Consider the following 23,492-nt stretch of genomic DNA (forward strand, 5'->3'; position numbering starts at 1 on the left):
AAGTATTCTGTAATACCGAGAATCCTTCAAGTAAAATATACAATTTAAAATCCTGCTTTATTCATTTTAGGTATTTATAAATATTTTATGTTTATGATACGTATTTTTAAACAAGAATAAAGAAGGCAACATTTTAAATCATGACTATAAAAATTAAAATTTTCTCCATAGAAAAGAACATCATAAATAAATCCTAACAGTAAACAGGGGAAAAACATATTGCCAACAAGGGGCTAATTTCCTTATTTCTTAATAAAGAACCCCTATAAATCTATATTAAGAAATAAAAGACCAACAAGCCAGCAGAAAAAGGAATGAAGGAAATGAACAAGTAGTTCACAGAAAGAAATGTTTGTTTCTAAAATATGTAAATTGCTTAGTCTTGTTATGTCATTGCATCTTTCATGAGTCAGGCTAACTTAAATTTTTTTTTTATGGTAATATTCTATATTGGTGAGGGTGTAGGGAAACAAGAATTTTCATATTTTGTTGGTAGGTAAATTGGTACAACCACTCTGGAGAATAGTATGGTAGGATTAAATTTTTAAATGAAGATTTCCTTTGGCCCACTGGTTCCACTTCTTAGAATCTGTCTGATGAGTGTACTTTAAGATGCAAAAATCATGGCTATGTAAGAACATTGCAGCGTTTGTTTGTAATAGCAGAAGTTTGGAAATGGTGGGGAAATGTCCACCATTAAAAGACTGGTTAAATAAATTGCAACAATCTCCAAGATACGTCATCAGAGAAAAAGAGCAAAGGTGCAATACTGTCCCACCATTTTGGCAAGGAAAAAGAATGAATACGTATTTGTTAATATAGGCCTAGAGTATTTTTGGAATGACACATGGGCAGTTGTTGGTAACAGTGGTTACATCCAGGGAAGAGAATGAATGATGAGAGGACAGGGATGAGAGAGAGAGAGAGACTTCCTTTTTACCGTGTGTCCCTTTACATCTTTGAACTTAATATTAATGCACACATATTACTTATTCCAAAAATGAAACATCTTCTTAAAAGAGCATAGCATTCTAAATGTTCAATAATAGGAGAGTATTGTACAGCCATATGATGAATTATGATGCAGCTTAGAAAACATGTTTTGTAAGAATAGAGATGCTTATGATATCAAAATGAAGAAAGCATGGTTTTAAATTGTACAGGCCTGGGAAAAAGACAGAAAGGAAAAGAACTCTACCAGGCTGTTAATAATGGTCACCTCTGATTGATGGGGTTTTGGGTATTGTTTTTCTTAAACTTCTGAGAATTTTCCAAGTTTTCCACAATGAGAATGTTATTGTTCAAGGGATATGTTATTGGAAATTGCTCATCCTATCTTCTATGTCCATAATATGTCAATCTCGCAAGATCTCAACATTATATTTATTCCCAGTACTAACTATGAAGAAGCACACTCGTCCTTCAACTAGACTTAAAGTAAGCAATAAAGTCATTGCACTACAATGAGCTTTGAGCTGTTTAAAAAGATGGAGGTGGGGTGTCTACTGTTTGGAAAGCTCCTACTTACCCTTCAATTCTCCTCATTGCTGTCTACCTTAAAAACAAACAAAAACACCAAAAAGCAAAAACAAAACAAAAACCTTATCTACACTGTAAAGTAAAATCCCAACTGGTCACATATCTAGTTCTAAACAGGTCGAAGGAAAAGTAGGAAAAGAGTGAGAACTGAGAAAGTTTCCTTCCCATCCCCTCCCTCCAAAACCTCGCCTCTTCATTGAATTCTGAGTTAAACCCTGTGCACGTGGTTCCTGCTCCTAACTGCGGGGCTCTGACCTGTTTCCTCTTTCCAGCTCCTGAGCTTATTTCTATCAGCTGTGCCCTCCTCTCTCCTGTAGGCCTCGTCTTCAGTACATAAAATGATGCTACACTTAACAGGATCACAGTACACAGCACATGGAAGGAAAGGAGAGAGGGATAGATAAATGCATGTATGTGTAACAAGGCCCATGATAGAGTGTTCTGCTTATTTTTTTGGCACTCAGATATTATTAACTATTTAATTAATCTTGACTAAGAGGCCAGTTTGCCAAGGATCAAATTTGGGTTTCAAGGTTTGATGTCATCTTTGCAACTCTTACAGCTAAGACGGAACATCTAGTCTCAACTTTCTGTATGCATTTGACCCTAGCAAGACTTCTTCAAAACTGGGAGTAAATATACTCTACACACAGTAGGGTCACCTCCACCATTGGCTGGATATGTGAGCTTGACCATAATCCTGTGGAAATGGAATGTACAGAACAAATACTTTATGTACTATCTTAAGGGCTATATAGGACACATCATATAGTATCAGTAATTGTGTTCCATTTATAAAATGTATAATTAGGTAAATCCTAAGAATGGAGGGAAAATGGAAGAATACCATGGAAAGCATAAACAATGGGCAGACCTGAGTTTATATAACCTTCAATAACTGTCATATGAACTTTGGGAACCTTCAGGAAGTTCCAGAGTCTATCTGAGCCTCAGTTTCCTCATTTGCAATGTGACAGTAATAATTACTCTTGCCTCCTAAAGTTGCTGTGGGGATGGTTAATATAGGTGCTCAATAAATATTGATGCTGATTCTAAATCTGAATGAACATTTCAAGAAAATCATTCAGCCTGGGTAGGAAGCATTTCAGGTAGGAGGTGACTCAGCTGTGATTTGGAGGCAAAGAACAAAAAGTTACCTCAGGTCCAGGATTGACAACTCAAAACCTAGAGACAGTAGGCATGTAACCTGAGTAGGTGTGTTTTTTTTTTTCCCCAATTGTTTTTCCAGGTGAGCTGGCACTGGAAGAACTTAACTGAGCTGGATCAGCTCTGGATGCCCAAATGTTTGCGGTTTAACTGGTACCTTGATTTCTCTCCGACTCCCTTTGAGCAGGGTATATGGAAAAAGCACTACATTCAAATGGTGAAAGAACTTCATGTCACCAAGCCTAAGGTAAACTGGGGGCAAAAAAGCAGCAAACTTACAACACATCAGCTATTTAGGATTTCTAGAACTAGGACTACATGGTCCAGCTAGAAATTGGGAAAGGGAGTTGGTTCAAAGGAAATATACTGTGACTTCAAGATTCTCTTTTCTGAGAATGTGATGGCTCTTTTCAAGGTAGCCATGTTAGTTGAGGGCCCCCATCGGACACCCCAAAGCACACTTCTACTGTGGAGCTCCTCACTCTGATTCCTGGATTTCATCTCTGACTCACACACCAGATTGTTCTGACACTGAGACCCTGTGGGTAATATGGGTATTTTACTTTACTAATTCAAACTTTCTGATTCTACCAGGTGAGCTGAAGTTTATTTTTATATCATTTATAAAGAAAAGTTTTCCAATAAGTTAGTAATTATGGAAGGGAATAATGGGTATTTTCAAGTTCTTTTTAATCTAGAAGCTAAGTAATTTAAAGCATTTACATATGATCATAAAAAGTAAGTAATGCAAGAATAATTTTTTCTAGTGATTTCCTATTATAACCAATGTTTCTGTTCATTCTTATAGTCACAGTTAAATAATTTGTAGGAAAATTTTATGAGCCTATTTTTTATGGTGTGATCTATACACATGCAGAGTTGTGCATTGTTTTGCACAGTAGATTAGTTCCTGAAAAATTATGTGTAAATTAAAATTTTTAAATGATTTTTTAAACCACAGGGGTGTCATATCCTATGGTAAAACTGCAGTGAGTTCTTTAGAAATTGAAGAATCCTTTTGAAATATGAGTACTCAACTCCTAAATTGCTCATTTAGGTTTAATTTTATTGTCTTAAAGTAGAATCCATCTACATTTAATATAGTAATAAACTATGCATAATTAATATTGTTACAATTGCAATGATAAAACTAGTCTTTCTGATATCAGTAATTGGGATATTCCATGAGGATTTCTTTTAAAAAGGAAGTTTAAACTGCAGCGATGGAACAAGTTTTTTTAAAAATTACTAAAGCTATGGCTTCTTTTTCTCCTAAGAATTTTCTTGACTTTCCTTCTCAGTTGGGGGCAGGGAATGGCATTCCACAGCTGAAGCTTGGACTGTTCTGGGGCAGAGGAGAAAAAAGTGACTAACCAACGTATATATACGATGAAAGAGGTTTTGAGTATTAGTTATAAAACTGACTTTAGGCCATCGGGGCAGTGGGAAAATAAAGATGCACAAACTTCTAATTATTAAAAAGTAAATGTACTTGAATGCATTGTTGTCTTTAACAATAACTCTTTTTCACAAAATATTTATGCATATCTATATTTTAAAATAATGAATAGTTCTGATTAATAATAATGATGCAAGAAAGTTACCGCCTCTTTGCTTAGTATTAAATTTCTGTAGGGAGTACTTTGTTACATTAAAATTTAGTTTTTCTGTTAAAGAAATAGGCCTAAATAAAAAAGACAAAGATTAATCAAATCAACTAATAAATGTATTGGTTAAGGAGAGAGACCTAAATTTGAAAGGCTAAGGTTAATAAGGTCAACTGTGAGCATTATACATACTTTGATAATTTGTGTAATTCCCTGTGATGTTGCCCCAATAAGGGTGAACACAGGCGACCCCTGGAGTAGAGCATTATTTAGCTTCCCTCAGGTGCCCTCCAGTGCCTTGTGCCTGGCATGTGCTCCAGTAGAGCTTTTGAAAGAATTTTATGAGTAGATGGCTGTGGTTGATAATAGTTTCTCCAACCTTACAATGAGGGGACTGGACTAGAATGATCTTTATAACTGTCTATAAGGCTACACTACTGCAAACAACATAATTGCAAAAACACTTCATCTAGGAAAAAGAGAGTATGTTCAACCCAAAGTAGATAGAAGGAAGAAATAATAAAGAACTGAGATCAATGAAAATGAAAACAGACAAGCAATAGAGAAAAATAGTACAATCAAATCTGCTTCTTTGAAAATGTAAACGAAATTGTTAAGCTTCCAGCTAGACTGAGGAAGATAAAATAGAGAGAAAACACGAATTACTAGTAAAGGAATGGAACAGGGACATCACTAGTGATCCTGTAGACATTAGAAGGATGATAGAATATTATGAACAACTTCATGTCACTGAATTGGACCACCTAGGTGAAATGCAAGAGGCCTTGAAAAATTACCAAAACAGTCTCAGTAAGAAGTAGAAAACATGAATAAATCTTAATCAATTAAAAAAACTGAAGGCATAATTTAAAAATCTGCCAAACTTCAGACCCAGATAACTTCATGGGTGACATCTATCACATATTTAAGAAAAAAATACAAATTTTACATAAACTATTTCAGAAAATAGAGGAAGAGGGAACACTTCTCAACTCATTACCTTTATACCAAAACCAGATAGAGACTTTACAAGAAAATAAAATAAAGCCACAGACCATTATCCCTCATGAACACAGGCATAAGAATCCTATTAAAATATTAGTAAAGTAAATCTAGTTGCATATTTAAAAACAAGAATAATACTTGATGACCAAGTGGGATGTATCCATGGAGAGTAAGGTTGGCATAATATTCAAATAGCAATTGATATAATTCACAGAATAAAAGAAAAAAGATGTATGATCATTTCAGTATTTGCAGACAAAAGCATTTAACAAAAACTTTATCATCTGCTCACGATTTAAAAAGTTCTCAAAAAAACTTTAGGCAAAATGAACAAAAATTTTATTAACTTAATACAGAGAAGCTGTCACAGTTTTCATTATAACCTATTTTAAGTGACATTTAAGCATTTTTCCAAATTGATGGTGTTTAATATATCATTACTAGCATTTATGCCTCAATTTTTCCCTCTGAAATTATTTTTTATCATGTATTAATTTTCCCCAGTACTGCTAAACTAGACCTTCTCCAGCAAAAACAGATTTCATTCAACATAGACTCAGAAATAAAATGCATGTCCATTTTAAATGAGATCTGCACAAAATGTTGAAGACTAAACCAATAATGAGCCATGAAATAAATGTAAAATGTTTCATTGGTCTACTAGACTACAATCATTAATTAAGTGAGTAAATATTTATTAAACCCTGTTATGTGTTAGGTGCTAAGAGCACAATGATCCTAACCCCTGCTTTCAAGGATCCTAGACTAGTGGCCCAGGACATAGGAAAATAAACAAGGAATTACAGCACCGAGTACTAAGTGGTATCCTGTAATAGGAATACATGCAAATGGCAGTGAAAACAAGGAAAAGAAACTAACTGATTCTGCTTGGAGGGACTGGGGAATTTCTTAATTCACAAACAATTTAAGCAAACCAATTTACCAAGCAAAGCTTCTCTAATCTCTTAAAGAACAAAAATTAAGCCTTTAATAGCTTCTTAACACACTAATACCACTTCCCTTAGGTTATAACCACATAAAAACCTTATGAATGTCACAAAATGATAGACTTTCAACTTGGGAAATTAAAGCTCAAGTATTCTTTGAGAGCAGTTGAGGTTTTGATAATTGATGAAATCTATTGTCTGCCCCCATATAACTAAATTGTCTTTATGTGTTATAGGAATTAGACCTGGAGTACATTTTTTCTTTTGGAACATGTACGTTTTTATGGATAAATTCACTGCAATTATGGAAAAATCATATGACAATGTGGTAGAAATGATGGCAGTACAGGACAGACAGATTCAGTGCACAGACGGGAAGTAAGACAGTCCTGGATTCAAATTCTAATCCCGAGTCTTATTACTTATGTAGTAATAGGCAAATTAATTGGTTTATCCTATCTTCAGTTCCCTCTTCTATAAAATGGGAGTAGTAATGATTACCTTTTAGAGGTATTGTGAAGGTTAAATAAAATAATGCAGGAAAGTGTCCTGAGACAGGGCCTGGCATGTGGCTGCTGTGATCACGGTCACTACTGTGGCCATATGGTGACGATGGTGATATCCTTTGTTTTTCTTGTTATCGTTGCACTGTTTTAAGAGCAGAAAAAAATGATTTTCTTCTAGACACCTCCAAAGGACGGGTTTGTGATTGCTGATGTTCGACCAATTACAAGTAGTACTCTAGAGGAAAAGCAGTCTTCCTCATCGGCTTTCCGGTCCTCTTCCTCAAGAAAGAAAAATCACCCAGGGGAGAAAGAACTCCCACCCTGGCGATCCTCTGACAAGCATCCAACCGATATCATTCGTTTCAATTACCTGGACAACTGTGACCCCGTCGAGCAAATCTGGCAAGGGTGAGAAGCTCCATGCCCTTCTCCACTTCTTTGCTTTTAGAAACAATTTACTGGCACGTCAGCGTGAAAAGATGAAAATAGCACTTACTGTGAAGTACAATTTTTTTTCGATACCTAGAAGCAAAAAGTAACTGAAAAGTATACAAACTGTTATTGGTTAGTTCATCAGGGTTTGTTTGTATTTTGTAGCTGTAATGATTTCATGTTACAGTTTCATGTACTGTTTTAACATCTCGAATTCCAGTCCAGCACCATAGAGTTCACTCGGGTATTTTCCTTTTCCGTATTTACATCTCCCTTCTCTGACAGTGAGAAACCTGACTCTTTCATTTATTTACTGTATAATAGATGTAGATTACATGTTATAAATACATATATAATTTTGATTATATGTGTATGCATATAATTTTGTATAAAAATTGTATTATATGTCATACATAGTATATACTCATAAATTCTGAAAGTAAATTCAGAATTGCTAACCCATGTCACTATTAAAACAAATCTACTAACTAGAATTCAATATTTGTTTCTTTTTGCCTTTAGTTTGAGGGTGTACACTCATAATATTGTATTTAGAAGCTATGTGGGTTCCTTTTTTTTAGTATCTCCTTCAGTGTGGGTATGTTACATGGTTCTAAAGTTGAAATTGTATGAAAGGATACAGCAAGTGTACAAAAGGCACAGTCATCTCTTCCACTCCACTCCTTCCATGCTGTCCTTTCCACCCCATTTCCACTAACAAATCAAATTAGTTTCTGGCCTATCTTTCCCATGTTGCTTTTTGCAGAGAGTCACAAGAGATACCATTTTTCAACTCTGATTAGCAAAACTTTAAAGATTGACAATATATTCTGTTGGTGAGGTTGTGGGCAAACAGGCATCCTCAAACACTGCTGGTGGGAATATAAATTGGCACAAACCTTATGGAAGGAAATCTGACAATAACTAGCAAAAATATATATGTATTTACATTTTGACCCAGCAATCCCACTTCTAGGACTCAATATTGAAAATACAAAAAGTATATCTGTGCAAGGATATTTATTGCAGCATTGTTTATGGTTTTTAAGTATTGGAAATATTCTCCTAAGAATATTCAGACAAATTATTGTGTTAAAGCCCCATGAAGTAATACCTCTGTGTGTGGTAATGCCACCAACTCCACAGACAAGATCATTTGTTTTATTTTGCTTTTAGATTTTAGGGACTTTATTTATTTTATTTTATAATTTTGAGAAAAACTGAGATGGTTCCAAAGTCAAATATGCAAAACAAGGCAAACTTGGAGAAGTCTAACTTGTGTTCCTACCCCTCAATACTATTTATTCCATGTTTCTGGTTGAGTCACATGGGAATCTGACTTGTAGGTAATCATTTTTCAAAATGTTACTGTGTAGTCCTTCCATTAAAAAAATTGTAAGGCAATACACACACATGCACCCTTTCTGAAATAAATGGCAGTACACAACACTTAGCACTTCATCTACCTTCCTGTTCTCATGTGACAGATCTCTGGAGATCACTCCACAGTTATAGGCAGAAATATTCTGCCTTCCTTCTTGTAGCTCGTAGTCCTCCGTTGTGTGGAAATGATTCAACCAGCCTTCTGTTGATAGACATTTGGTGTGTTTCCAGTTGAGTAAAGACAATCTTTTTAATCACGGGGACAACAAAATCAGACAAATAGCTATGCAAACCACCAAAGTTTGAAAGTGATCATATGTAACTTTTCCCATGCTTTCCAATTTACAGAAGAAGGAAAAGGCATGAAGTGACCCCAGACTCCAGCCAACAGTCTCACGATAAGAAAAATAAATTGCAGGACAGATCTAAGCTAAGAAGAGCACAGTCATTGGTAAGTACTGCTGACGAAAGATTGCCTACCATACCATCAATGAGAATCCTTGGATCTCTCATCCTATTTGTGAAACTGAATTTGTTTTTTAATCTGAAGGATCGAGTGGTGGGTATAAATCCTGGTCTCTGACACTAACTGACAAGGTGTCTGACCTTGAAGACACCCTTTATTTAATCTCTGAGCCTCTGTTTTCTCCTTGCTTAAAAAAACAAAACAAAGGACTGGATGAACTGATGTGTATCAGTCTGTTTGAAAACTATACAGGATAATGACAGCATATTATCACTGGTTCTTTCTCCTGCTGAGTCCTTTGGGATAGGGGAGGGCAGTGCTATAGAAATTACCTATCTATACAGTGACTGTTCCACTGACCTAAGTATGCTAAGCTGCTACCAGTGGAGCATGATTATCAAATTGCATTTCAAGTAGCTTCAGAAAAAATGACTTAAGAACTTTTCTTCCCTTAAAATTAAAAAATAGCAAATGGACTACCTACTAAAGTCAGTAATTGTGACTAAGGGGCATTATCATTTCATAGGAGAATTTCCCAAACTGTGGTTCTGTACCCCCAGCGGATCCGTTTCAGCACATACGAGTCTTTGGAACAAAGTAGAAGAGGGTGAGGGTGGGAATAAAAAGTTCATTTTAGTAGTGAAGATTTAGAAAAAAGCTGAGGATACATTCAAGGAAAATTAATATAAAATGGATGTCGGGAGAGGAATAAGTATGTACTCATGAATAAATCACTTTTATAGCTCTGCTTTAAAGCTCTATTACTTCTGTTTAAATGTATTTTCAAGAGTTACATTCAAAAAAAGAGAGAGATGAGCTTTTTAAATAGGGCAGTCTGCATTCAGATGAGCCGGTTCTGTTGGACTGGCTGAGGCTTATCACAGACATATGTACAGATGCCCAAGAGCATGGGGAAGCTTAAAGCAGAGCAGTAAAATTGTCAGTGAAAACCATTAATTGAGAAACATAACTTCTGAGGCTTATCACACAGGCCATTCAGGCATGCTTCTGCCTGGCCCGGCCCCTCCTAGGCCTCCTAGAATCGAAATCCGGGGGAGAGCAAGGAATTTGAAGGACCATAAAAGTTGATGGTGATGTATGCTTACAAATTATCGGCACAGTCAAACATTTCTCTGGCTTAAAACCCAAACCCAAACAAAAATGAAATCATCAAAGGCTAAACAGAAGCCTTCCCATTGGGCTTTTGACATTAACCATCTGTCACACGCTAGCAGGGCTTGCTTAAGTTAAAACATTCATTATACATTAAAAACTTTAAAAGTTGTGCTAATTAAAGCTGAAAGGGAAAACGGTAAATTAAACAATGATAGAGAACAATTAAGCTATTAATAAATGGTGATTGTATTGATCTACTTGTGCTGCTTATGTAAATATACTGATTATAATCACTATTTATGCTCAGTAGTTTTGATAAGGAGCATAATTAAACCCTGCAAAAGTATGCTGTGATCTTGGACTCTGCAGCAGTGCCTGTGATAACCTGGCTGTTCCCGCCCCAAGACCACGCCCACTTAAGGCCCCCTCTCCCCTAGGTGACAGTTTGCCCCCTGCTGTGGGCCGCATACCTCAGAGGAAATAAGCAACCTCCTAAGTGATGCCAGGTGATTGTGAAAATTAAGAAACTCCGCATGTGGGGCCTGAGAGAAGAGGAAATGGTTTTTGAGGAAATTCAATTAGGGGACAGAAGGAGAATAGGGAGTAAAACTGACAGCTGCAGCTATAGGGAGCTGCAGACACAGCCCAGGTGCGCCTGCAATGGAGAAAATCCTAAAGTCATTCTAGCAAGTTCTCACATCTTTTAGACAGGTGTACCTAGGAAGGTTTTAGATGGAACTAGATAGACAGGTGGGCAGGTGGAGCTTACCGGGACACATCCCGAAGGCAGTGGTGAGACAGGTATGAGACCTGTAAGCGGAAAATACTTGGATACTTGGGGAAGTTGAAGCAGGATGGGAAGAGAAAAAAGCACAGGAGTGTAAAAGAGTACAAAAAATATTGCTCAGCCATCTCTCCTGGGCTGTGCCTGTATCAGACCATTGAGACGTCTTATGTTTTGCCCACCATGACTTATAGTCTTCAAATAGGAGAGTTCCCTAAAAACAGAGCTCTTCTTAGGGAAATGCTGTCAAGTCCACATGTGTTGCTTTGAGCTTGTCATGTTTTCTCTGCTTTTGTAGGTTTGAGTTTTCAAGACCCTGCCCTTCAAGGGGCACCTGATTTCCTCTTAGGCTTTTAGTTCTAGTTGCCTCCTTACAGCTGCTTCATTTAACCACCTTTTGATGTGAATCTCTGAGAGGAGATGAGAGGAAAGGCTAGATCTGATCACGAATGCTTTAAAATTTTGAAGATTGTTCATTACAATTTTATAAATATCAAGAAATGCCCATTACTATTAGTTATTAAAATAGCATACCATACAGAACAAAGCAAATAAAAAACATTAACGCTGCATGCAGTACAGCTAGGTGTCTTAATTAAACTTTAGAGATTTTACCATCTTCTGTAAAGATGTGGACAAAAGTTTTTTTTAATCGTAACAGCTGGTCCCACAGTTCCTGTTCGGGAAGGGGAAGGGGGAGCTGTCTCCCTGGGGGAAAGCCACTGAGCTCCTAGGGAGGGACGGCAGCTAGAGGGCTTGGGTGCTTTCTGCAGGCCCATCCCATGCAGTGGGGGGAAAACCTGCTCTGCCTGAGGTTAGAGGAAGAGCTTGCTGTTTCTGCTCCTGCAAGAGGAGGGGAGGAGAGCGGAGGGAGCAGCGAGGACAGAGAGGAGGAGAGAAGCCAGCCGGGGGCAGAGAAGCCCAGACAGCTGGGGCAAGGGGCCCAGGCAGTGCCACCATTCTCATTGAAATTGATTTGCCATTGCTGGAACATAAACCCCACCTTCCATCCTGATATAAATTCTACCGTTTACACCTGGAAGCAAGGTGTCGGAGCCTAGAAGGTCAAGAAAACACCAGCCCCTAAGGGACAATCCACAAACACCACCCGGCTGGCTGTGGGCTTCCCAGGGCCTGGAACTGGACCCAGAGCCTCCCAGCTGACATTTCCTTTTCCTACCAAGTTAAGTCTAAAAACAAATACCCTTTACCTCACACTAAACTTTTACTGGGAAGTGAGAAGTCCTCATTTTCTGATTTGGCCATGGATTTCAAAAAGCTTGCTGTTCAGAGCCCTCACCTCCTGAGAGTAACACCAGCCTTTACCTACCTGCTTACTGTAGCTGCTCCCGATAAGACCTTATCTTTTCCTGTGCCCTGCTGCCTCCGGCCTCTGCACTTTCCAGCTGCCCCAGGCTCGAAGATAACTTGCTTCTTTGTCTTCTGGGTTTTTTTTAAAGGCTTCTTCAAGCATTCTGACCGGTTTTTTTTTTCCTCTCCAAGTCAAAGGAGGAGGAAAAGGAATGTACTTGAAAGTGATTCCTGACTTACACCATGGAAAGAATAATGAGTGGCATTAACTAGCCATCACTCAACCCCAGAGTTTTCATTTTCCCATTTACAAAGTGAGGGTCCGGGTTCCCACATCTTTAAGGTCCATTCCAGCCTCACATCTGAATCTATGGGACCCTATAGTCTCCAACTGCATTCACTCCCCTCTCCCTCCTGAGACCTGAGAAACACAGCTCTGACTGAAATGACTTCACATAGCAGGCCAAGAAGAATCCATCGTATTCACAAATCCTAATTATAAGCCAATGACACTGGTTTCTTTCATCGTTTCTTTGAACTTAAGAAAACATAATTAAAACAGAAGAATTTATTTACACAAATAAACAAAAGTATGCAGTGGTTTCCTGGCAAAAATCTTTTATAGACTGCATTCAAATTCCAATGAACTCCCCAGGTGTTTGTTTTATAACATCTGTTTGGTTTGGATGTGCAGAACTAGAAATAGCTTTTGGAGAGCTTTTTAATTATTTAGTTCAATCAGTGAAATTCCTGAGAATTCCATTTGGAAGGAAGAATAAGAAAGGAGCTGGGCTTTGTAGTCAGACAGACCTCAGTTCTTTTCCTAAATGGTGTGACTTTGGACAAGTTTCTTAACCTCTCTGAGCTTCAGTTTCTTCATCTGTAAAATGGGAATAATGACACCTCCCTTGCAGGATCATTGTCAGGACAAAATGCCAGATATGCATTAAGTGTTCAATACACCTTTGTGTTCTCCCCCATTAAATACCATCTTACTTTTCATTTTGCTGACCAGGAGCACAGGTTTGGGGATTCCAACAGCTTTCAGATCAATGCCCAGTACTGTAATTTTAGTAGCATGGTGGTTGGGCTAAATTATTAACCTCTCAGAGGCTCCATCTCCTCATCTGTACAGTGGAGCTAGTAACACCAGCCCTGTAGGGTTGGAAGTGGATGGGGGGCACCTAGCACAGGCCACGCACAGAGGAAGCATTCGGTAAATCCTAGCCAGCAGTGCTGACAGTAAGTAACAGCAGGCAGATGACACAAAATCACACGAAATCACGGCCTGAGACACAGGGCCAGAAGAGCAGGCAGTGACGTTGAGCAGCTGCCGAGAGGGCAGCCAGGCCGCCAGAAGGCACGGCAGAGCCTCCACTTGGTGAATCAGCTTCTCTTCCTGACTTTTACCTTTATTTCTCCCCCATGACCTTTGCCTTTTCTTTCTCTCACAGTTTCCGCTATGTACAAAACAGTTGCATCCGAAGCTGCATGAATGCAGGCCATGCGTTTTTGTTTCACGCGTGGCCTCTGTACAGTCTCCTGGCTGCACATTCATTCATGTGTTTCCTCCTTGGTGCTGGGTGTTCATTCCACGCTCTCAGACTGAGCTCAGTGCTGGGAATTGTGGGCTCTGTGTAATCCACTGCTTACTAACTACAATGTTAATTTTTGGTAAGAGAAAAGGCCTAATGGCTAAGGATCCTGGGGGCAAAATTCACTCTGGGAACGACCACTACTCAGAGACTGCATTTCTCCTGTGCCTCTAAAAGAAGGTGGTTCACTTGTCCTGTCTTGTTGCTTCTTGTTTTCTCATGCTGTGCACAACAAATTACCTTGGCATTTCCAACAGGAGTGATTCTACCTGCTTCTCTTTCACTGAAATGTTTAGGCCAGGACCAAACGACTACTTGTTTTTATTTGAGTTTAACACAAATATTTGACACAAATGTCTTCTCTTCAGTATCCACCAGAAGTGAAGAACCATGGTTTTGAGTTATGTAACATCATTATGTTACATATCAAATCATGACAGATATTTCAATCACTGTTGCTACTGAGGTTTAAAATTTGTATGTATGTAGTATGCATGTGTGTATGTGTAACATTTGGTATTATAGTATCTCATCACAAACTATAGTAGAAGCCAGTTTTCTGAGACATAGATGTTTTGAAATATGAGTTCACAATCATTATGAACAAACAACCATTCGAACTTCATGGCCTGTGCAGATTTTGCAACACATCCCTGCCTGATTTCAAAACGGTGGGAGGCTGAAGGTGCCGTGACATAGTGTAGACTTTAAATTTCAAAGCCTTCCCTCACAGCTGACAGCTTTACCCCATGATTACTTGGAAGATAAACTAAGAATGAAGGCGGGCCTGTGGCTTCTTTAAAACCGTTGTTTCCCCGAATCCCTTACCTCTGTTTCTCACAGAAGCACAGTGAGCTGGGAGGACAGGGAGCACCCTGTCCGCAGGTGCTGATCAAAGTGAGGGCCTCAAGCAGGGGGTCCAGGCAGGTCTGAGCAGCCTCTGGGCTCCCAGGCAGACAGGGATGGCCTGCGTTCCCCCCATAGAATCCCCAGATGGAAGAACGGTCTGCGAGGCAGCTCCATCCTGGGGGTGAAGCCAGGGTTGAGTGGTCATCCTCTTAGACTCTCCTCTCAGAAGGAAGCCCCCATAGGTGGGCCCTCCCCAGCCATCTTCTCTGTACTCTGGGCCTTTGTCCCCACCAGAGGCCCTTACCTATTGCTCAGCTCCCAGCCTCTGCTAGGCAACTCATAGGGATGAGTTGAAGCTGTGTTTGTATGAGTAAGACAAAAACCTTCTGCTTTTAGGATCGTCAAACACAATAATCCATGTTGCCATACAGTGTTAGCTCATCATCCCTGAACTAGGAGTCATAATGAAGTGGGGAAGGAGTCAGATAAAAGGGGAAGAGGAGTGGGGTCCTATGACACAAATAGTGTCACCTTCTTTGCCTTTCTTGACCACATCACAGGCCTGGGAAGATTAAATGAAATAAGAAGTGTATGGCTCTCAACACAATGCCCAGCAAGCAGATATTTGCAATTATTTTTGTTAATGGTGGTGGTGAAGAGTGATTGGCACACTGCAGGGATTATCATTGTTACTATATTTATCTGTTTTCCAGATATACATACATTATCTAGTCTGTTCTCTTAAGGGGTCTATGGGTTTATCCAAAGGTGGTGTTTGTGTCACGAAAAAACTCAACTGGGGAGTTACAGACACAGGTACCACACAGGCTGGTACCTACCTGGGGCTGATAGTCCTTCTTGGGCCTTAGCCTCCCAGGGCCCTGCTCTTTTTTGGGCCCCTTGGCCTCAGTCACCTCTTGCCATTCTCATTCACTGATCTGCCCAAAGAAATGACACTGACACCCAGTCTAAGGATAGTTTTCTATCCCCATTTCAAAGTCCACCTGCATGGTGGTTTCCGCCATTATCCTGAAATGAAAGAGAAGGAGGGATCAGTTGTAATGTTTATTCATTTAGCCAACAAGCATTTTACAGGCCCTGAAATAGGCAGTGGGGATACAGCAAAGCACGGCACAGTCCCTGCCCTCCAGGCGCTTGCAGGCCACCGGGGACAGCAAGTAAGGGAGAACTCAAGGTCTCTGGGTTGGGCATTGTGTTAATGTTCGTGCGACCCCCTACTGAGACTGGGAGCAGCAGGACATTGCTAGTGTGAGTGAGCTGCATAGCCACGAGTGTGCGTGTTCAGGAGAGAGCTGGGTATGTGCGTCAGGGGCTCAGCAGGGACAGCCGGGTGAGAGCTGGGAATCCAGCAATGAGAGGTCTGGGCACTGCTTCCCCAGGACACGAACCGAGAACAAGCCTGGAGAATTCCAATGTTTGAGGCCTGGCCCGACATTTCTCCTGGGTCCTTCCGTTTAAAGACATGGTAACATGTTGAGATATTATTAGGTAAATATCTCTAGGAAAAGAACAGTAAGTTCAACCTATGAGAAAGATATATTTAAATGACCTGATTCAATCCCTCTTCATAGGAATAGGTTGAGGGAAGACTACTTGCGATAATGCTCCAGGGCTTGGGTTACTGGCTGACTTCATGGCTGTCGGCGCCATTAACCCATCAGAAAACAGGGTACAGAGGATGGACCTGCACATATGTAAAGATGACTTATATCAGCATTGCTTAGTAGAGCACAAGTTTGGGGACAGCTCAGATATCTATCAATATGGTTCATCTATAAATGGATTATAATGCAACCACTGAGAGAGTGAAGAAGTTCTTTAAGCACTGACTTGTAACACACACACACACACAGCCATACATGTACTGTCACACATGCAGTGAACAAAATGTGATGATGTTCTGGTATGCTACCAGTTGTATACAAAGGAGAGGGGGAAGCATGTATTTGAATTTTATGTACATGTTTACTTGTATATGTATAAAATATCTCTGGAAGGATACTCACACACACTCAACAGAACAACCTTCATTGCCCTTGAGGAAGGGAACTAGGGGGCTGGGGGATGAGGTGGGAGGAGATTTTTCATCATCCCCTTTTATATCTTTCCAATATTGAACTACGTAGAAAAGTAACCTATTCAAAAATAAACAATTATTTTAAAAGGGAGAGAAAGGGGGGAATAAAATCACTGAGGAGCTATAGGAAAATGCTTTTACGGGAAGAATTCACGTGGGATAGTTTAATGAAAATGCCTTTCCCAGTGTCTAAGTACTCAGAACTTAAAATGAACTGCATGAAATAAGGGTTTGACTATCCTGATAAGATAGTCCATGTTGTTAAGTCTCTGCCGAGAAGACAGACCTTTCTGGAGGAAAGAAAGGGAGGGGGTTCATAGCAAGGCAGCAGTCAAAGAAGAGTAGTAGGAAGGAAAAGGTTTGGTGAGCCACAGTGTAAAGGAAAAACCCAGTCTTTCCCTCCTGTTGTAGGGGAAAACCTCAGTTCATTCTCTCTTGTGTGCGTCTTTTAGTATTCATACAAAACACTCACACTTCTGACACCAGATGTTTGGAGGTTTTTTTCCCACACTAAGCAATTCTTTGCAATACCAGCTGGGTGTCCTGCCATTTAACTCAGTTCTAGCACTATCTACCCAGAGGCAGCATCAGATCCCTCAGGTTAAGGGCTCAGTCCTGTAACACTGCCTCCGTTCCTCTCTGAGACACACACACACTTCAGACACCAGTCACAAGCTCAGGTTGCCACCTGCGGTTCCAATGATACCCTCCTTGGGTTTGAATAATTTGTTAGAACAGCTCCCAGAACCCAGGGAAACACCAACTTAGGTTTACTGTTTTATTAAAAGGTGTGGTAAAGGATACGGATGAACAACCAGATGAAGAGATACACAGGATAAGGTCTGGGAGGGTCCTGAGCACAGAAGCTTCTGTCCCTGTGCAGTTGGGGTGCAGAGGATGTGTTTGCCAAACCAGAAGGCCTTCAAACCCCATCTATTGGGGTTTAATGGAGGCTTCCTCATATAGACATGATCAATTATTAACTCCATTTGTTAGCCCTTTTCCCACTCTGGTCGAGGGGGTGGGGTTGGAAGCTTCTAATCTTGGCTTGTCCTTTCTGAGGACTGCCTCCATCCAGCAGCCCACCCAGAGTCACCTCCCTGGAACAAAAGATGCTCCTAGAGCTCTTGTCATTTAGGAAATCAAAGGTTCTGGAAGCTCTGTGTCAGACCCGGAGACAGAGGTCAACATATACTTTTCTATTATCTTATACCCAACATTAGTATAAAAGAGCTTTCTAGTTACTTCAACCAGATCATCAGGTGCTCTAAACCAAGACGCAGGACTGCCGGATTTGTATCCTTTTACATATGTTCCCTGTGTTTTCCTTCCAATCTCCTTTTTTCTCTTGTAATGATGGACATTAAAGTCTTAAAATGAAGAGAATCTGTGAACTTTTTTTCAGACACAGAAAGAAAGGGCCGCCATCCTCCCAGAGCCAATCTTGGAAGGCAAGAGAAACCCCAACAGTCTGGGTAGGCGGTGACAGTTACCAGGGGTGGGGCTGGAGGGGCTGGCGGGGAGTCCCTGGGACCTGCCACAGCAAAAAAGGAAATTTTGAGAGGAGCCTGCCTGGGCCTGTGGACTTCCCCAGGGATGCAGGATGAAGGGGCTCCTCAAATGCAGTGATAAATCAGCTTTGCACAGTAATAGGATTAAATCTGAGACTGTTACAGATGAAGTGTGACTAGCCCAATCTTGTATCACAGAGAACTGGGCTTTTCTTCCTTCAACAGGTATTATTTTCACTGTAACTAAAATTGTACAAAGGAACACTGCTATTTGTTTGCATTGCTTTGCTGATCTTGACAACACTGAAAATGCCAAATGAGGGAAGATTATTTAGTCCCATTTCTTCCCCCTTTTCCTCTTCTACTCTAGCAACTTGCTACATTGAATCCGTTTGCCTACTCTTTCCCAGAAAAGTCATCAACAAACGTGGATCTATTCTAAGCAGGCAGGATCATAGAGCTTCAGTGAGATAGAAGATTCCAGCTTGGCTCAGGGTGCTTGCAGACTCACTGGGAGACAAATACTGACATTCAGAAACAAATACTAATGCCTGCAAGCATACGTTCAGTGCTAAGTCAGAGGTCTCGATAATGATGGCTTGGAGTCCAGCTGAGGCAGAAATCCCTGAATGTCAGGACACACAAAGTTCTTGGAGAAGGTGGGCTTCAAAGGACAGGTTAGATTTAGAAAAGAAGTGAAGAGAGCACGTGAGGCAGGCATAGGGTGTGAGGGAAGAGCAGGTGGCAGGGGGCATCTTTGTGGAAAGATGAGGGACTCGGTTCACTGGAGAAGAGGACGGGACAGCAGTCACTGGCTGAAGCAACTTCTGATTCCATGAAAGTCTAAAGGAGGATTTCCCCAGATTAACAGAAACCCTGTGTGCTGCAAACAGATCCATCAGAGCATTAGGGGGATGTGGCCTGACTGCTGGGATCTGCCGGCTAAGTGTGAAGTTACAGGCAGGGGGTTGTGTTCAGGGAGGGCTCCTGACTCTGGGTATCTGCCCGGTCTCCTGTGTCTCTCTGCACACCCCCGGGGTCCAGGTCAGAGGGAACTTAACAAGAGTACATCGCTCCTGCTCCCAGCAAGCTCAGCTTGTATTCTTCCTTTCTCTTGCTCTCTCCATTCTTTCCTCTCCCCTTTCCTGCTCACGGCCAGATGTCGAAGAGAAATCCTCTCTCACTGTGAGTTTTGGTTGGAATGTCAGCCTGACATTTGCCTGTGTAGTGAGAATGTGTGCATGCACAGATTAGCAGGGAGCATAAAATACGGAAACTGTCCCAGTGCTCACCTGGCCTAAGGATAACAAGTCTCCAGACCCAGGTCTAACACCTTTGCTCTGGGAACTTGGGCTGGCGCCTAAACTGCCTCTTCTTTGGTTTCATTTATTTCTAAGAGATGTTAATACCTGCCAACCTAGCTTGCAGAATTTTCTTGAGGTTCAAATGAAATTATGGTTGTGAAAGCTCTTGGGAGACTAAAGAGCTTACTATTAGTAGTTCAAGGTGAGGGTTGCATGGCGGTAAGGGATGGTGAAATTGGGAAGTCTCACAAAAATCCCATCCAGCCCTATGATTTTATCTAATTGTTTTATATCATTAAAATAAGTTTAGTTACTTAGTTTCCTCTGATGTTTTAATGACTCTCAGTCTAATGAGATCGTTTTCCTCCCCAGATATCCCTAAGTGCAGCGCCTGGCTCCCAGCCCCGAGCTCCAGCTCCTCCTGCCTGGCCACCCTCTCAGGTAGCGGGGCTCCCAGCCACCGAAGCAGCGATGAAAATCCTCACGCAGCACCTGCAGAGACACTCTGAGTTTCAGTCATTCCCCATCCAGGCTCCAGAGCCGAAGCTGGTTTAAATACTGAAGGGATTTTTATAGAAATGGCGAGATGCTCTGGCCGTTGGAGAGTGGATGGTATTGACTTCTCTATGAGAAACTTACAGCTTAGGTACCTAATCGTGAGAGCGAGTCCTCCAGGTTCCGGTGAAGGGCATTCATTGGGTAAGAGCTGACCTCGTTACAAAGTTAGGCAGGAATGTGATGATGGATAGAGCCACGGGGTTGATGAAGGGACACGTCATACACTGTTGGGTGCAGGAGGCAGGGTCCCTGCAGAGTGCAGAGAGCACATTCCCAAGGCTACCCGAGCAGTTTAATGATGGGGCTATTTGGCATTTCAGTTTGCTAGGGCAGCTGCAACAACATACCACTGTCATAGCCGTCTGGGCTGCTATAGCAAAAATACCACAGATGGGGGGCTTATAAACAACAGACACTTACTGTCTCACAGCTCTGGAGGGGGGAAGTCCAAGGTCAAGTTGTCAGCAGGGGTGGTTTCTCCTGAGGCCTCCCTCCTGGGCTCTCCGAGGGCTGCCTCCTCCCTGGGCCTTCACATGCCCTTCCCTTTGTGCATGTCTGTGTCCTGATCTCCTCTTAATAAAAGGACACAAGCCATACGGGATTAGGGCCCACCCATATGACTCTTTTAACTTTAATTACCTCTTTGAAGACCCTATCTCCAAAGACAGTCACATTCTGAGGTCCTGGAGGGTTAGATTTCAGCATAGGGATTTGGGGCCGGGAGGCGGTGGGGGGAGATGACAAACCCACCCATAATGCCCACTGTGGGTGGGGTTAAAAGAATCAAAATGAGATGGTAAAGCGCCTGTCGCCATCAGGGGAAGCCTTCATCATCCTTTGGCCTGGAGAGGCAAAGGGAAAGGGCACTTGGGTGCTGTAACCCAGGGGGAACTGCAGCCACAAGAGAGGGGCACCCAGCAGGACGTGTGCCATTTGGTGGAGGAGTGCAGCCACTGGGGAAACCAAGGCCCGCAGGGCGGGAAGAGGGGAAAGGCCCGACCCTTGGACATTCCGACTGTGTCTCGCTTTGGTCAGAGAACAGAGAAGCCCGGGGATGCAGCTCGTCGACGCCAGGCTCTGAGGCAGGTAGCGGGGCTGGGAGGTTCGGCCAGATCGGAGGAGGGGCAGCATATGCGTGGGTCAGGGGGTCATAAGCAGCACAGTGGGGGAGAATGTGTGCGTTTCCGAAGGAGGAGTGATGATAGATGTTCAAGGATGTAAATGGGCTTTAAAGAGATATTGTTAAACAGAAAATGTTACTCAGCGGCGAAACACTAGTCATATATTCTGAACTAAACCGCCTACTCATATAACCATTTCTAGGTCCCAGAAGTTCCCAATCTAGGATACTTATTTCCCTAAGTAAAGCAGGTAGAAAAACAAATGTGTTGATTAATCGTGTAATGTTGAACACTTACGTTCTTATACTACATACTATAGTATATGTCATTTTTGAGTGGTTTAAAGCGCTGGCCTGGCGGGACGGCCCAGGATACAGCGGTCTGATGCCCAAAGGATCAGCAGGGGACAGAACGTGACCGACTGACAGCCGACCAGCTGCTCCAGATTCTGCCCGCCCTGTCCCAGTGAGCCGCTACGGTCATGTCAGCAGCCAGCCGTGCTGTGGGCCTCAGTTTGAATGGGCCGGTCTGGGGTACGTCCGCAGCCCCTTCTGGAATAAACCAGGATCTCCTGGGAAGGGACAGGCCAAGAGAAAGAAGGGCGCGTCCAGTGCAGGCGGCTACATCTGGCCTTAAGCTGTTTTGCGCTCTCTGTTCCTGGGAAAGAAACACCCCCAGGCTGACGTACCTGCGCGTCAGGAGGGTCTGCAGTTGGGGAGAGCCACGCAGCATCGTGGGCTGGAAGGCGCGCTTCCGAGACGGTCGGTGCCGGCTGTGCACAAGGCGCTCAGGACGGGGCCTCTGATCCCCTTCAGGTGAGCTGCGATTCTCATGGCGGGGTGCTGCGTTCCGAGGACGAGAGCCCCAGGACGGAGTCAGCGGGAATCGGAGTCACCTGTTCTCTCCTAGCCTTGGGAGTCTCACCGTGTCATTCGCCATCCCCTGGGGGTCACAGAGGCTTGTTCAGAGCAACGGGGGTACAGACCCAGGAGAGGTGCAAGGTTCTGGAAGACCACGTGGGATGGGAGACGTATTGTGGCTGTTCTGGGATAGACTCCGCCTCAGGACGGTTCCTGTGGGTCCCTCACTCATCACTGGTCACTGCTTAGTTCCAGAAACCAGGTACATGCCCTGTCTTAGTCCACTCAAGCTGCCATAGCAAAATACCGTGGCCTGCAAAGCTTCAACTACAAAACTGTACTTTCTCATGACTCTGGAGGCTGGGAGTCCGAGGTTGAGGTATGAGTGAAGTTGGTGCCTGGTGAGGACCCTCCCCTTGGGCCGCCTTTTCTCTGTGTGCCCACACGGCCTGTCCTTGGTGCCTGCGCCTAGAGAGAGAAGGAGGAGAAGAGAGACACAGTGAGATATCTCCTCCTGGCATCTCTTCTTATAAGGACTCGAATCCTATCCAGTCAGGGCCCCACCCTTATGACTTCATCTAACCTTGGAGGCACCATCTCCAAATACAGCCACTCTAGGGGGTAAAGACTTTAAATGTGAATTGAGGCGGGGGGGGGGGACACAAACATTCAGTCCCTAACATCCTGCACAGTGATATGAATTAGATGACAATTGCTACAAATTCCTATTGATATTTGTTAATTCAAGAAAACCTTACTGAGCACCTGCTATGTGCCAGATTCTCTGCTAGGCTCTGGGAATAGAAGTAGGAGGAAAAAACTGTTCCCGCCTTTAGTGACTGTGTAAGTGCAAAGGTGACAGCTCCTGGGAGGGACAAAGAAACCACTCTACAGGGAGCTGCAGAAGTGACGTCCAAGCAGAAACTGAGGCTGAGTAGTATTGAGTAGTAAATAGGAAGTAGGACAGATGAGGGGAGAGAGGAGCAAGATATGCAGACGCCCAAGGCAAAGCGGGGTGACCGCCAGCCTGGTGTGCCCAGGGCTGTCCTGCTTGCAGCACTGAAAGCCCCATGGCCAGGAAGGCCTCAGTCACTGTGCCCTCTCCGTGGAACTGTAAATAGTGCAGTGTACCTGGCACACATGGAGGAGATGGGGCTGCCGTAGGGTTGACAAGAGAGAAAGCTGGAAAAGTGGAAAAGTAGGCAGAAGCCCAAACGGGAACTCAGCCCCACTAAGGAGTTAGCCCTTCATCTAAAAGGTAGTTGAGCAATCAGTGAGTGGTCTTAACTAGGGGGGTGACTGGCATTTGGAAAGAGCTCTAGCTGCTGGATCA

General features: G+C 42.3%; 1 protein-coding gene across 2 annotated transcripts in view; it reads left to right on the top strand.

The window, feature by feature from the left end:
- FBXO16 (F-box protein 16) overlaps positions 1-21,617 on the top strand; it is a 37,565-nt gene extending 15,948 nt beyond the window's left edge. For both annotated transcript variants that reach the window (XM_036889083.2, XM_057506502.1), the window contains 4 exons: positions 2,789-2,953; positions 6,950-7,179; positions 8,935-9,037; positions 19,993-21,617. In XM_036889083.2, coding sequence (XP_036744978.2) covers positions 2,789-2,953; positions 6,950-7,179; positions 8,935-9,037; positions 19,993-20,175 — 681 coding nt within the window. In that variant the 3' untranslated portion in view covers positions 20,176-21,617. The remainder of the gene's footprint in view (positions 1-2,788; positions 2,954-6,949; positions 7,180-8,934; positions 9,038-19,992) is intronic.
- The last annotated feature ends 1,875 nt before the right edge of the window (positions 21,618-23,492 follow it).

The sequence above is a fragment of the Manis pentadactyla genome, chromosome 1 (genome assembly GCF_030020395.1).
Source record: "Manis pentadactyla isolate mManPen7 chromosome 1, mManPen7.hap1, whole genome shotgun sequence".
NCBI lineage: Eukaryota > Metazoa > Chordata > Mammalia > Pholidota > Manidae > Manis > Manis pentadactyla.